Below are 15022 nucleotides of genomic sequence, written 5' to 3' on the forward strand. Positions count from 1 at the left end.
GCAGAAATATAAATGGTAATAATACATTTAAATTAAAATAAGCTAGAGACTGGTGTCAAATAAGGCATAATTATATAAATGTGTATATGTATGTGTATAAGTAAAAATTAAAAAATATATAGAAATTTAGGAGAAAACAGTGCAAAGATGAAATAGTGTTTGACATGACAGAAGGTTAACTGTTACATCTATTTCACAAGAATTTAGGGCTCAGTAATTTAAATTTAATTGAGAGACCAAGTCACTTAATGTAACTGATCAGCCTGGGTTTTTAATTGAGAAGTCTGTTACCAGTCCTAAAGGGATCAGTGAATGAATTTGACTACTTTTGTATTAAATGGTAAAGATCAAAGATTAAAAGTCTGTATTTTTTAAGCTCAGGAATTTACAAGGGGAAGCATATTTCTGTTGTTTTTATAAGGTAAGATCGATCAATAGCCCTGTCTGCAATTATGAAATTATTAGGTTTTGTTGTGTAATTATGTGTTTCAATGGAGAAGTGTTCTAATAGCTTAGTGTATTAACAAAATAACAAAAAGAAAATAGCCTCTTTATGCTGCTGTTGTATTTGCTTGGAATAGCAATGAAATGAACACAAGCTTGCACTTCTTATATCCTATTTATGCAACTATCTACCACAGGAATTATATTTTAGTGATGCAAGATTAAACAAGATCAAATTCAGTATTTTGAATTAGGGTTGAGAATCACAAGGTCCCTCACAATTTGATGCGATACACAATACATGGCTCACAATACAATATTATCATGGTATGGTGATATGTGATAATTGATATATTGCACATGATTATTATTTATTTTTTTTTGTTAAAGAACAAATACAATTTAACAGTATTTCTTTGTTAAACTACTACCTGCACAAACCTAATATGCAGTAAATCCATTTTAATCATTGAAACTGGGAATATGTCAAATATATTGCATAAACAAGTCCTTTCTCCAAACAAGCAACAAACACTGTCAACAAAACACTCATAAAATAATTTAGTAAAGTATACCAAAAAGTATTCTTGACGATATATCGAGACAGCAGCCCATGATATCGATACTCTGTCTCCAAATTTAATATAACAATATATAGATATTTAGATATTTTAGCACATCCCCATTTTGAATCGTCTCTTATCAAAGTCTGACATTTTATTTAGGGAATGTAATACAACAAAATACCTGGTCTTTCTTATTGCATTTTCTGTGAGGATTAGGCCAGTTGAAACATGTTCTGAAATGCATGTGATTCATTTACCAGTGAATGTGAATACAAATATAACATTGTAATTGCAGTGTTGATTGAAAAAATAACTTAATTGGATATTTTTCCAAAGTTGTTCAGCCATTGTGTCTATTCTAATTTTAAACTATGGCATACCCTTATTTTCACCCAGAAACGGAAGTCCCCAAGAATGCTTTTTATAAACTGGATGTATTGTTTTCAGTGCCCATAATGAAGCACATGGGTGTCTGCATTAACCTACATGTATAATCGCTACATATTTGAGGCCCCTACAAACAGACTCTTCATTGTGCCAAAGGGGGTCACATGTCTCTGCGTTTATTGTCCCCACATGACACACAAATGCTCTGTCTTGTCTTTAGTCTTTAGTTTACTTTTTCCACGCTCAGCAAAAATGTTCAGATCATCAGAGTGTGACTATCTCTGATTTATCACGCATTCATAGATATTTTCAGTCATGGGAAACATAACAATTATTTCTTTCTATTTCTTTTTACTGCCACCTCACAAACGAATTAAAGGTGCACTGTGTAACATTTCTGATGTAGGATCTGCCGCCTGCTTGTCTCTATAGAAAAGATTGTTTTGCCTTGGATGGTGCAGAGTATAGCATTAAACATCTATGCAGCATTTATTCATTTACAGGTGTTTTTATTGCTCAAAAAATACCTTGAAAAATGTGCTGTGAGCGGGCCTACCTACCACATATGCCACCTGTCTGTCTAAATGAAGTTAGAATATGTGGAATATTCCAGGCAATGCAATGGAGACAAACTGGTGATGGGCCTTCTGCCAGGAAATGTATGCACTGAACTTTTAAAGACAATCGCTCTGCTGCAGGAAGTCCTCCCTTATGAGGTCAATATTTGACTTTTTCACAGTATCAAATGGGGATTTAACAACAACTGAAATACCGTGATATCATATTGTCAACGTTCTCACAATAATATCCTGGAGCATCACAACATATCAAGTTAAGTCTGGTTAAGTCTCTTTGCTTAAATTAGGAGTTACTATGCTGCAGCAATAGCTAAAAAAAAAAAAAAAAGACAGATCGAACTACATAGACCATGATCCTTTGCTCCATTTCAGTGTAGACTACAAGAAGAAATAACAGTTCTAAGCATTTTTAAGTCTTAGTTCTTTGGATTAAATCTTGTCAAGGCATCTTAAGAGGAAAAAGTAGCATATTAGCCTCCACAAAATACTGCAATAAATATCGTACTGTGAGATGTATATCGTGAAAATATATTACCAAGAGATTTGTTACAACCCTAATCGTGAGCCTCCACACCATATCATGAGCTTTCCCACTATATCGCAATAAATATCATATGGTGATAATATCTTATCGTGAGATTTGGATATTGCTACATCCCTAGTATCATAGTTTCAATAATACTGTCCAATGTAGGTGCTAAGATACACTGGCAATTTCAGTGATTATCTAAGTAGGCTTGAAAAATAGGAATGCTTCATCTGTTGTTGATTCTCTTGAGTGTTAAAGCGTAAATGTTACACTATTTTCTGATCTACATTATAATGTTGTGTCCTCATCACAAGTTATGTTTTGTTTCATTGACACATGTTTAACACACAAAAACTGCATATTTTAGGCTGAATTCTTCTCTCAAACACCACCTTATGATGTCATGTGGTAATGCAGGAAGTGCTCCACTGAGTTTTTAAACTATATAACTTCACAAAAAATATTTGAATGGTGGGTGCTGCTGCTTGCTGCATTGTTGTAAATATACAGACCTCACTAAAATACCAAGGAAGAATTGGTGGAAGTAATTTGTGTCAAAGGGCAGTTATTAATAGTCTGTATTGTTTATGCTCAGGGGATTTATATTGAATCTAAGTCAATGGTATTTGTTTTTAATGAGACAAATTCATAACCCAGCCTTATTTAACATACACATTATTTAATACTGGATAATGGCATAAAAGTAAATTTCTAAAAACTAAAATGCATATTTTCACACTCTGCCCTGGTCATATTCTAGCTTCACATAACTTGTCTTAAATTGTGCAGGGACCTTCATGCTATGGCTTATCCAGCTAATTCATCACTACCCTATGTTCACCTCATTTGAACTAATGCAAAAGATGTTAAAATGATATAAAATTTTGCCAATTCAAACGACTCACAGACTCATGATCTATGAGTAAAATAAAAGGTAGTGAGTAGTTCTGTGTATGTTTTTGTCTTCAGTATTTGAAAACCACCTGCAAATGTGTAATGCTGTTTGCTCATTCATCAAATGTAACAGAACTGGGCCATCAGGAGCATAATGGATGGGTCCACTGGGTCTGGCTGAACTTCAGTATTCATGAGGGAATCAGTCATTACAATGGAGGACATGAGAAAACTAGTCTGCAGCAAGAGCAAGAATGTAGAAACAATAAGGAGGACTTCCAGTTGGAAATACTGAAAAAATATAAGTTATATTTTAGTGTTTTGGCTGCAGTGACTGTAGAGATTTGTTGAGTTAGTGCTTACGTTAATTTTGCAATGTACCATGAACAGACATTTTTATAATATGTGTATTATGTCAGTTGGCAATATATGTAGTCTACAGTAGGAGAGAAGAACTAAAGTTAGTTCAGGTGAAGCTTATGTCACACTAATGTTCCTATTGTTAATTCTAAAAATATATATATATAAAATTAAAAATTAATCACTAAACATAACTTTTTAGACAAAAATATGCCACAATCAAAGCATGTTTTGTATTATTATTTTATGTTTATTGCAATAATGCACTGAAAAAAAAACTAGAAAAAACTAGAAAAACAAGTGTCCTTACTTAGAGGGGGCTTACACCTCCACAAACCTGACTCTTATTTGGCCTGGAAAGTGAAAAAAATCTTTTGGGTAAAATGTGTAGCAGATTTGTATGGTATTCCCAAGACAAAAATTCAAGACACTCTGTAGTTATACAGAGTAAATACAGCATGACTATAGACTATTATCTGTTATCAAATGTATTATTTGGATACACCCATACAGAACTGCTTATCCTTTTTATTTAACTAAGTCTAAGTCTTTCTTCATTAAAGGTTCTATATTACTCAGAAACAACTCTTGTGAGCTTTTAGCCATGTTATAATGTTGTTACCTCCTCAAAAACATACCAGGAGTTGTGTTTTGTTTCATTCACATGTGTTTGAGTAACCCTTCTGGCTACATCTCCAAAGCTCAAAATGCTCTGTTCCACTGCGTGATGTCATGTAGTGGTAGTTTTCAAGTTAACAGCTACCTTTAACCTTTTGTTCAGTAGAGAAGGGCAATTCCAGAACTGAAATTATCCATGTGATTCTACTGAAGGTGTATGGAGTTTCAAAACACAGTGGAGCACTTCTTGTTTTACCACATGACATCATAAGGTGGAACACAGTGTTTTCTGATTGAGAGATGACTACAGCCACTTCAATTAAGTTTTTGATAATGAGGAAACAACATTATAACATAGCTCACACAATTGTCTGATACAGGCCCTTTAAAGTTGTAATTATTGTTGTAAACCTGTTTTTTCATGCCTGCTTATCCCCTGTCTTGTTTTCCTTAGCTAACTTCTCCAACTGTCCTCCCTTATCATGCCCTCACAACTCCCTAAAGCTCCCTAAACACAGACTGTTGTTTTAGTATCCCTCTGAGGACTTCACATTTCACACTAACACATTTGAGGTCACGTCCCGACCTCGATACCAGACCAGACCAAGCAGCACCTCCACAGACGTGACAGAGAGCGAGCACAGGGTGGAAAATGTCAGTTAGATTGAAACGCTGGATTTGATGGGATTGTAAACAATAATTTTGTAAATACTGACAAATTATTATGATGAAAATGTGTTATTTTTGTAGAATTGTTTTAATCACCAACATTTTTCCATGACAGTTTTTAAAAAAGCTATTTATGCACAATGCTTTCTTCTACTTTCTTCTTGTTTTCATTTAAAACAATTTGATAATAGTTGTTTAAACACAGGATTTATTCATTATAATAAATGTTAGGTCTTTTTAACTTAACTTAAAGGCCACTATGTAACTTCTAGGGTCTGCTACTTGCTTGTCTCCGTGGAGATGTTATTTCTTTGCCTGGAATGTTCCACAGTAGGGCATTAAACATATCTCCCTTGCATTTGTGTTTTATAGCTGAAAAATACCATAACAAACATGAAATCTTACCATGTGTAGGCTCACTTCTCCATTGTGATTACTAAATTTATTTTCATTCATACTGTGGAATAATTAAGGCAAAACAGTACTAGCTTCATGGAGTTTCATAACATTTCAAAAAACTGTCAATGGTAAATAAATAATTGTCCCTCACAATAATTTTCGTCATAATCATTGCGACACAACATTTCTATATTGTCCCTGCCTGAATTCCCCATAACATTCCTCAGGTTGTAATAGGTGCTGCAGTGAATTTTAAAACTTTTTTGTGACTTTTATTATTCCTCTTAGACTTCCAGGAAAAAGGGGTCCTCTTCCAGGATTACATGAGTGAGAGAAGGCCGGGTGTGTTGTTCAGGAATGTCATTATTTTCAGCTATTGTCCCAGCAGCAGTTTGTATGCTAATTCACATTAGCATCTACTGTGGAATTCCTGTTTCTGAGCACAGAGCAAGAGAGGGATTTTGTGAGGTCGAGCTATTTCTACTATACATATATATATATATATATATATATATATTAGGGGTGTCAAATTATCGCGTTAATTGCGATTAAATAATTACAGTCATATTTAGCGCGTTATGTTTTTTAATCGCGTTAATCTCATTTTTAATCTCTAACTTTAGTGTTTCTGTATGCGAGTCGCTTCATTATAAAACCAGTTTTTATGTGTTGTTGGGACAACAACAACACACACACACAAAAAAGACATTTATAAATTTTTTTATTTCAGTAATTCCACTCATTGCCGGAAACCCACACAAAACGCGCGCAATAAGAGCGATGTAAACGTCATGTTAACGTTGGCAGCGTCAGGCACAATGGACGAGGTCGTAGAGCCAGTAGAACAGAGGCAGCAGTGCACAGGTAAAAACGCATTCGTGTCTTGGAAATTATTCTCCCGACGTGAAATATAAAAGAAAATAACAAATATAATATCGCCTACAACTTAAATGTCACTGGTGAAAACAACCTGCATAGGCTCATGATGTCTGCATTACTGTCCTATAGTGACCTGCCACATGAGGGGACACGCACACAAACACACACAAACACAAACACACACCTTCATCATCGTCATTAACCTGAGAACGCGCGGACCACGTTTCCTTCCGCAGTTACTGCGTGGACACCGACGTGCTCCCGTGAGCCGCGTGTGGATCGTGTTTTCTCGCGTACACTGCGTAAACCGCGCTTCCTCCTGTGCGCCTCTAAACCAGAACTAACACCAAGACTAAAACCAGGACTTATCCAGTCCAGGACTAAACCAGGACTAAACCAGAACTAAAACCAGAACTCAAACCAGGTCTAAACCAGGTCTAAACCAGGACTAAACCAGAACTAAAACCAGAACTAAAACCAGGTCTAAACCAGAACTAAAACCAGAACTAAAACCAGAACTAAAACCAGGACTAAACCAGAACTAAAACCAGAACTAAAACCAGAACTAAAACCAGAACTAAAACCAGGTCTAAACCAGGACTAAACCAGGACCAACACCAGGACTAAAACCAGGATTAATCCATTCCAGGACTAAACTAGGACTAAAGTAGGACTAAAGCAGGTCTAAACCAGGACTAAAACAAGGACTAAAACTGGTGATCTCATATATAAAGCATTTCTCTATCAATAATATTTTTCATATGGTTAAGGAAACACTGGACTTTTTATTGTCTTTAAGTAGACAAAAGTTATTATGTTCAGATTTCCTCATCTTTGCTACTTTACAGCAAACAGTTTCTTATTCATGGAGACTTGGGCTCAACAGCCAATTTGGGGAGATTTGTTAAACAATAAATGACTTTATAAAGTCACTTTTTTTTGTCCTATATCAGTATTTTGATCTGCCACAATAATGTAATAATGAATTTAAATGAAAATACCTCAAATTGAAGGCTTTTCTCAGCAATTTTTAGGTGAGATTAAAATGAGATTAATTAGATTAATTAATTACAGATCATAATTAATTAATCTCTCAATTTTTTTAATCGCATGACAGCACTAAATATATATATATATATATACTATATATATATATATATATATATATATATTATATATATATATATGTATATATATATATATATATATATATATATATGTGTATATATATATATATATATATATATATATATATATATATATATATATAATATATATATATATATATATATATATATATATATATATATATATATATATATATATATATATATATATATATATATATGTGTGTGTATATATATTTATTTACCAGAAATTGCCTCTTGTGAGCTTTAAGCTATGTCAGAATGTTGTTACCTCATACCTGGTGTTGTGTTTTGTTTCATTCACACATATTGTAATCCTTTATTATTAGTCTGTCTACATCTTCAAAGCTCAAAATGCTCTTTTCCATCTTGTGGTAGTTTTCAAGTTAACAGCTACCTTTTTACATTTAGTTCAGTAGAGATTGGCAGTTCCAAGGCTGAAATCATTCAAATGAGTCTAGTAAAAGCATAAAGAGTATAAAAACACAGTGGAGCACTTGTTGTACAACACATTCTTCTGAAGGTGTATGGGTTTTTTTCCTGTATTACTATCATTACAAAGTGATTAAATTTTCAACAAAAAATGTGAGTGACGGAGTGAAAAAACTGTTGGCTAATGTTAGTTAGCTACTTTTATTTGAGACATGTTTAACAACATAAATCAGCTCATCTGTTTTAGTTCCAACAAAGTCAGTTCTTTATGGTAAGAAACAGAGCTTTAGACAGAGCAGTGCCTACAGTTAGCTTATGGATACTTTGCAGCTAGTGTCATCATCATTCCCTGGGGTGCTAACATTACCTTTTCATAGTGAAAATTGTATTGTAATGCTGGTTTTGACTTTAGTCCCAAAAACATTGAACATTATAATTTTCTGTTGTGGCTGTAATATGTACATAGAATTTAATCCTCAAAATAAATAGAATAAGTATATAGACTTGTGACAAATGTATTCCTTTGTTGCTTCCTTTTGCATCATTTTTTAACAGTGCTGGCAGATGACGTATTGTGTTTCTATCCTGCTCCAGTCTGTGCCTCTGCTCCCTTCTTCTGTTTTTTTTCCTGTTTTTTTCTGTGAGTAAAAACCCAAAAGCGTAAGGATGCTGTCATTTCCCCTGTGAGACTTGTGCTTCAGCATGAGCTCATTCTCTTTTACTTATTCATGAGGAGAGTCACTGGAGACGCTCAACACGAGTGGGCGCAGGCTCAGACCACCACATGGAAAGGGAAAACACTGGCAGAAAATTACACATGACTGGCAGAGAAAGTATGAAAATATCTGTTATTTTCTGGGATTATTTTTTTGTTTGTTGTGTAAATATAATTGGCTGTTTGGAGCAGTTGTGGTTGATTTGGTTGATTTCTAACTCTGGACTGTAAGTCTGTAACGTTTGATAATGAATTTCCCACAAAAGTGTGAATTAAGTTTGGATTTTTTACATACATAACACATTTTACCTAACAAACATATTATATATATCTTGTTTTCCCTCACCATTTACTATGCTTAGTTCTCCAATTTTATTTTCTTAATCAGTGTGTAGGATTTTCCAGTGTCATAAAACAACAAAACTATAAAACAACAATGCAGTTGTAGTCATTTTGGTACAAATGAAAAAAAATCTACTCGCTAGTGTGATGTGTAGCGATTGTGATGACGTTTACCGCGTCATCGGCTCTCACTGGGCACCACATCGTTCTAATGCAGAAGTCAGCAAAATTCTTTTATTTTTTAAATATAACACAATGATCCACAGGTGTCATAGATTATAACTATATAGCAGACACAAGCACAGTAGATCTTTAATGGATTTTTTTGCTGTCTCCCAAATATGGCATCATCGAAATCCCAATTTAATGGTTGCAATTATCCAATGCCAAGTCTTCAATTAAAATAATATCCTCTGCAAACAATACAATATAGGCACTTTATTCAATAGCTTCTAATTATCTGTACAGCTTGCTAACCCAGTTTGGACTTTAGGCTTCTATAAACATGTTCTGAAATGATTGTGATTCTTGTATTTAAGTTCATATTTAAATGCGCTTTTAAGTGAATCCTCTATAATCCTCTTGATTTTCTGATAAGCACTGCGATGACTGAAATTGCGATTTATGTTTTAATAGAAAATACAGTTCCCATTAAAAATGTCCAGAAGCATAAACATTTCAGAGAAGACTGAAATATGACCTGCTGAACTCATTACTCAAATTTGTGTAGAGGTGTGTAACTGCAGGGGTAGCAGATTTGCATTGTAAGACAGGATATTTTGCTGTTTGTAGTGGAAATTATGTAACTTTACTGAAAGTCTTTTCTATTTGCTAACTGTTACTATTCATGCCATATGAAAAACTGTATCGAGTCAAAATCTTGTCTATGTCTAGGTCACCCAATCTTGTCGCTCATCTCGCTTTGTGGAAATTGTTTGGTCCCAGCTTTACTCCCAAATCATAAATGTCAAATAACATGTTTTAAAGACCTGTAGTTGTCACTTAATCTCCGTTACTACTGTTTTTACAACTGTAGTAAACTGAAGCCTAATTCGTACACTTGTTTTACACTGTTCCCTGCTATAAACCCTCATGTAACCTCTCCCCTTTTGTCTTAACCGCCATTTATTTTCTCACAATGCTCGTCTGAACACCACTCTGCTGCCATTGTGTTGTTGTGAATGATAACTTAAGAAGCAGAGAGGTCAGCTGTTTTGGAGCCATGTCAGATTTCCCCAGGCGACCCTCAGGAGTGTGTACAAATATGGGCTGACAGTGTCTAACAAGTGAGAAGAGCGTTTACCATGTGTGATAGCTAGCCCTGAGTAAACTGAAGATGTGGGGAGAATTTGTAGGTTGTCAGTAGAAATACACATCATGGAGGACCAGTCCCCTCTGTGTTAGGTTGTGGTGTGTGTGCTTGTGTCTGTGTGTTCATAGACTGTACCTAATAGTGTTGTTTCTAGTTGAACAGAGCTATTGTTGTGAACCTGTTGATTCTAAGGAAACATGCAAGAAAACCACCATAGTACACGCTGCCCTTGTAATGACCAGACAAGAAGACTTATGTAATATACAGTAGGGTTTGGTGCTGTATCGACAACACTCACTCAATTTATTTATTTATTTTTTTAATCATCCCAATAATGATTTATGGTTCATTATGTAACTTTTCTGCTGCAGGGACTTCCACCTATTGTTTCTATGGAAATGTTAGTTTTGCCCAAAATGTTCCACAGTATAGCATTAAACTTTGTATAAAACTTGTATACCTCTCTGGAAACAAACAGAGCTGTCAGATCTGTGGATATGCAAGCACGCTCACAGTAGGGATGCTGTTTTTCAAGGTATTTTTTATAGTCAGACCAAAACCTGTAATTCATCTTCACGGAGACAAGTATGACGAACTCCCCAGCAGAAAAGTTATAGTGTTTCTTTAATCTCATATTTTTGCAATCCATCAGAAATGTGCAAAACATTTCCTGTATTTTAGCTGAGCACCAAAGTGTAGTGTAGCACAAAAATGAATACAATGTTATGTTTTGCCTTTTTACTAAATGAAAACTACAAAACACTCATTTAAAGGTGCACTGTGTAACATTTCAGGTGGATGGTCTATCACCTGCTTCTCTTCGTAAAGATATTGTCTGGAATGTTGAACAGTATGACATTATACTTATTCAATAAAATAAATAAATAAATAAATAAACATTATACTTATTACCTCTACAGAGAGAGCAGGTGACACCACTAGGCCAAGTTACATATCAGATCAGTGGAGGGGTGAGCCATCTCACAGTAAAAATGCTAAATTTTAGGTCAATAAAAACTTATGTAATTGAGTAAATGTGAGATGGATATGTTTAATGCCAAACCGGGACATTCCAGACAAAACAATAACATCTCCATAGAGACAAGCAGGTAGCTAATCCTTCACCAGAAAAGTTACGTAGTGCACCTTTAAACACACTAGTCATTGCAAATGTTCGTACTGGTGCAAGCATGTTCTTAGACCTTGCTCTTCTTAAACATTATCGACCGTACTATTATATATCTGCATTTGAGCGCTGCGTATAACTTGATAGCGCTGCTGCATTGATCACTGTGCTCTGGCCTTATGTGGACTGAACATGGAGCTGTGTCTGAGGGACCACAGCCGACAGGAAACACTTTTACTGCTGAGTCACTGCCTGGAAGACCCAACTATTTCAACAGATGCTCTGGTGCAGAGCCTTAACCCAAACATCTGTGTGTGACAGCCCCAGCTCCCAAAACGAGGACTACAAGTGTGGTTTCATTCAGGGCTATGCAGTTAATAGGATCAAGATCCAAGTGTTGATTATTGTCTATGATTAGCCTGAGAGTGAGATGAATATATAGCCAACATGCCAGTGAAAGGACCATAGACTGTATAAAGAAGTAGAGTGAGTGTGACATCAACATTCATCTCCAGTCAAATTAACATAGATAACATAGCAAAATAAAGTTATGGAGCTCCACATAGACAAAATAGTAAAATAAAAACACCAAGGTTATGTAGAGAGGGTTAATACGAACATTTTAAGACCAACATGATGAAACTTGATGAAAGCAGCAGTTCAGAGAGAGAGGTGTTTCAGTGTTTCAATGTAAAGTCAATTGGAAACCGATCTGTACAGTCTGTGGAAAGGATAGTGTAGAGTTAATGCATAAATTGGTTTGAGTTTGACTTTGTGATCGATTAAAATGTTATACAATTGGAATTGGATAGCCCACATTGGTTAATTTTTTTCACAAAGTACTATTTTAGTACAGCTTATGAAGGGAACAAGGGGAGTTAAGTTGGGTAAAGATGTGAAAGCCATATTTATTTGAAAAGAGCAATTTGTATATACAAGGCAAGAATACTGTGGTCCATTGAGGTTCATTTGGTCTTCCGATTATTTTAATACATTATTTTTCAGACCAGTTTTTAGTTTGTTTTCATACAGTTTTGACTGCCCACTGTGTGTGATGTCCAGACACATCAGTTGAATATTGAATATTGTGAGTTTCCATTGAGAAAACCCTTGTCCCATTCAACACTAATTTTTTGTTTTTTTTTGTGTCTGCGCAGGACCAGTTTGAGAACCTGGACAAACACACACAGTGGGGGATCGACTTTCTGGAGCGATATGCCAAATTTGTAAAGGAGCGACTGGAGATTGAGCAGAACTATGCCAAGCAGCTACGGTGAGAGCAGAGTATGCACTAATGACCAGTAATGTTGAGAATAATGAGTTGGTTTTAATTTTGTTTCCTGGTTGATATGCCATTGAGATGTTGTGTAATAGTTTTTAAAATTATATGTAAAAGATGTAGTATTGACATTGACATATTGATTTTGTACTGTGGAAGTTCTTTATAAGAACTGTGAATTTTACATCCAAAAATAAATACATGTGAAGCTCCATACTCTAAGGATGTGGAAAATTAAATCAAGTTTTCAGATTTTACTGTTTTTCATTTGTGCTAAAACTGTGAATATAGTAGTACTATTTAAACCCAGTTTGGTCCCAGATGAGGAGATACGGATCAAAGGGGGGAAATCCTCTCTGAATATGCAACACACTCTGCAGGCGTCTGCTCTGATGAATGATCAAAGATACTGTACCTCCTGCTCTCTGTCTCACCCCCCCTTTCCTTTCTCTCTCTCCCTCTCTCTCTCTCTCTCTCTCTCTCTCTCTCTCTCTCTCTCTCTCTCTCTCTCTCTCTCTCTCTCTCTCTCTCTCTCTCTCTCTCTCTCTCTCTCTCTCTCTCTCTCTCTCTCTCTCTCTCTCTCTCTCTCTCTCTCTCTCTCTCTCTCTCTCTCTCTCTCTCTCTCTCTCTCTCTCTCTCTCTCTCTCACTCTCTTCCTCTATCTCCCTCTCCTGCTCTATCCTGTCTCTCTCCTTCCTCCCTCTCTCACATTTCTCCCACTGTTTCTCTCTCCTTGTTTTTCCTCACTTTTCTTTCTCTCGTCCCTCTCAATCTCTTTGTCTGTCTCCCTTCTCAAGTCTCCCTCAGTCTTTCCCCCTTCACGCTCTCCCTTTTCTCTCTCTCTCTCTCTCTCTCTCTCTCTCTCTCTCTCTCTCTCTCTCTCTCTCTTCACCCCCTCAGCTCCCCCTTGGTCTCTCCTCTCTCCCTGTCTTCCTCTCCTCTTTCCCTTCCTCTCCCACCATCTTTGGTTGTCACCCTTTAGCTCTCTTCTCTCCCCTTCACCCACCCCTCTCCCCCTATCTCTCTTCTTCCCTCACCCTCTTCTCTTCTCCCTCCTCATCTCTTTGACTCTCTCTTTCTCACTCCTCTTTCTTTTTCTCCCCCCTCTCTCTTCTGTCTCTCTTCCCTCTTCCTATCACCACTCGTGTGTGCAGTTCATTATAATTTCAGACAGGAATGCTTGTGATGTGGTGGGGTTGTAAGCTCACAGTTAAATCATTACCTCTCTGGGCTTTGGCGCGCTGCCGAAGGACCCCTGGAGTACGGACAGGAACTTACTTTGATGTTTCGATCTTTCATTCATCTTTAATAATAAACACAAGTCATCCCTCTCTGTCTCTGGGCCTGATTCATCTGTGTTTACCTGTCGACTTAAAATACGATTGCTATTTTTAACCTCTTCCTTGTTTTTCTAACAGGAACTTGGTAAAGAAATACTGCCCCAAGCGCTCCAAAGATGAGGAACCCAGGTATCAATGTTATTTATTTTTGTTTAATATGTTTTTAAAGGTGCACTTTTCTCGTTGGGGGTCTCTCATCTGATCTTCTCCATGGAGATGATATTGCTTTTCCTGGAATATTCCACAGTATGGCATTGAACATATGTCTTGCATTTATTTAATTATAGGTTTTTATGTTAGTCAAAATGTAAACGGTAAAAGGTAAACCACTATGCTATCTAAAATTACTTAATAATAATAATAATAATATATATTGTTCAAATAATGAGTAGTCATCAATACAACTCCGAGTAAGCTTATGGTAAGACTTATGATACTGATAATTTACAAGCACCAAGTTGATTTAGCATAATACTGTATGTCTGCTTTAAAAGTATATAGCATTGATACACTGTTTGTTTCTAACTGTTTGAATGACATTTTCTGTACAGGTTCACAGCATGTCTCTCGTTTTACTCCATCCTGAATGAGCTGAATGACTACGCAGGCCAGAGGGAGCTGGTGGCCGAGGAGATGGGCCACAAAGTGTACGGAGAGCTGATGAGGTACAGCCAGGATCTCAAGGCTGAGCGCAAACATGTAAGTGTATTCACAGTTCTATGTCCAATCGCACACACTATAGAAACAGGCCTACTGATACTTTGCAGCAGATGTCATCAATTCTCTGGGGGTGTGATGCCAAGTGAAAGCACTACTGTGTTAAAAACTCTGTTACTCATGTTAGACTTAATCTGATCTTTATTTTAACACAATCTGACCAGAAAGAGCTGACTTGGTTGGAACAACAGATGAGATTTGTGCACTTAAACAAGTCTCTCACACATAAAATTACTGTCAGAAGCAAGCTAGCATTAGGCAACAGTTTTTCATTTAGTCACTCTCACC

At 36.0% G+C, this 15022-nt stretch overlaps 1 protein-coding gene across 4 annotated transcripts in view; it reads left to right on the forward strand.

Moving 5' to 3' along the window:
* fnbp1l (formin binding protein 1-like) overlaps positions 1-15022 on the forward strand; it is an 82951-nt gene that overhangs the window by 11761 nt on the left and 56168 nt on the right. For all 4 annotated transcript variants that reach the window (XM_055164526.1, XM_055164527.1, XM_020938072.2 and 1 more), the window contains exons 2-4: positions 12556-12671; positions 14096-14146; positions 14569-14716. In XM_055164526.1, coding sequence (XP_055020501.1) covers positions 12556-12671; positions 14096-14146; positions 14569-14716 — 315 coding nt within the window. The remainder of the gene's footprint in view (positions 1-12555; positions 12672-14095; positions 14147-14568; positions 14717-15022) is intronic.

This window comes from Boleophthalmus pectinirostris, unplaced genomic scaffold (assembly GCF_026225935.1).
Source record: "Boleophthalmus pectinirostris isolate CB_2022bp ecotype Guang Dong unplaced genomic scaffold, ASM2622593v1 HiC_scaffold_7, whole genome shotgun sequence".
In the NCBI taxonomy this organism is placed as follows: Eukaryota; Metazoa; Chordata; class Actinopteri; order Gobiiformes; family Gobiidae; genus Boleophthalmus; species Boleophthalmus pectinirostris.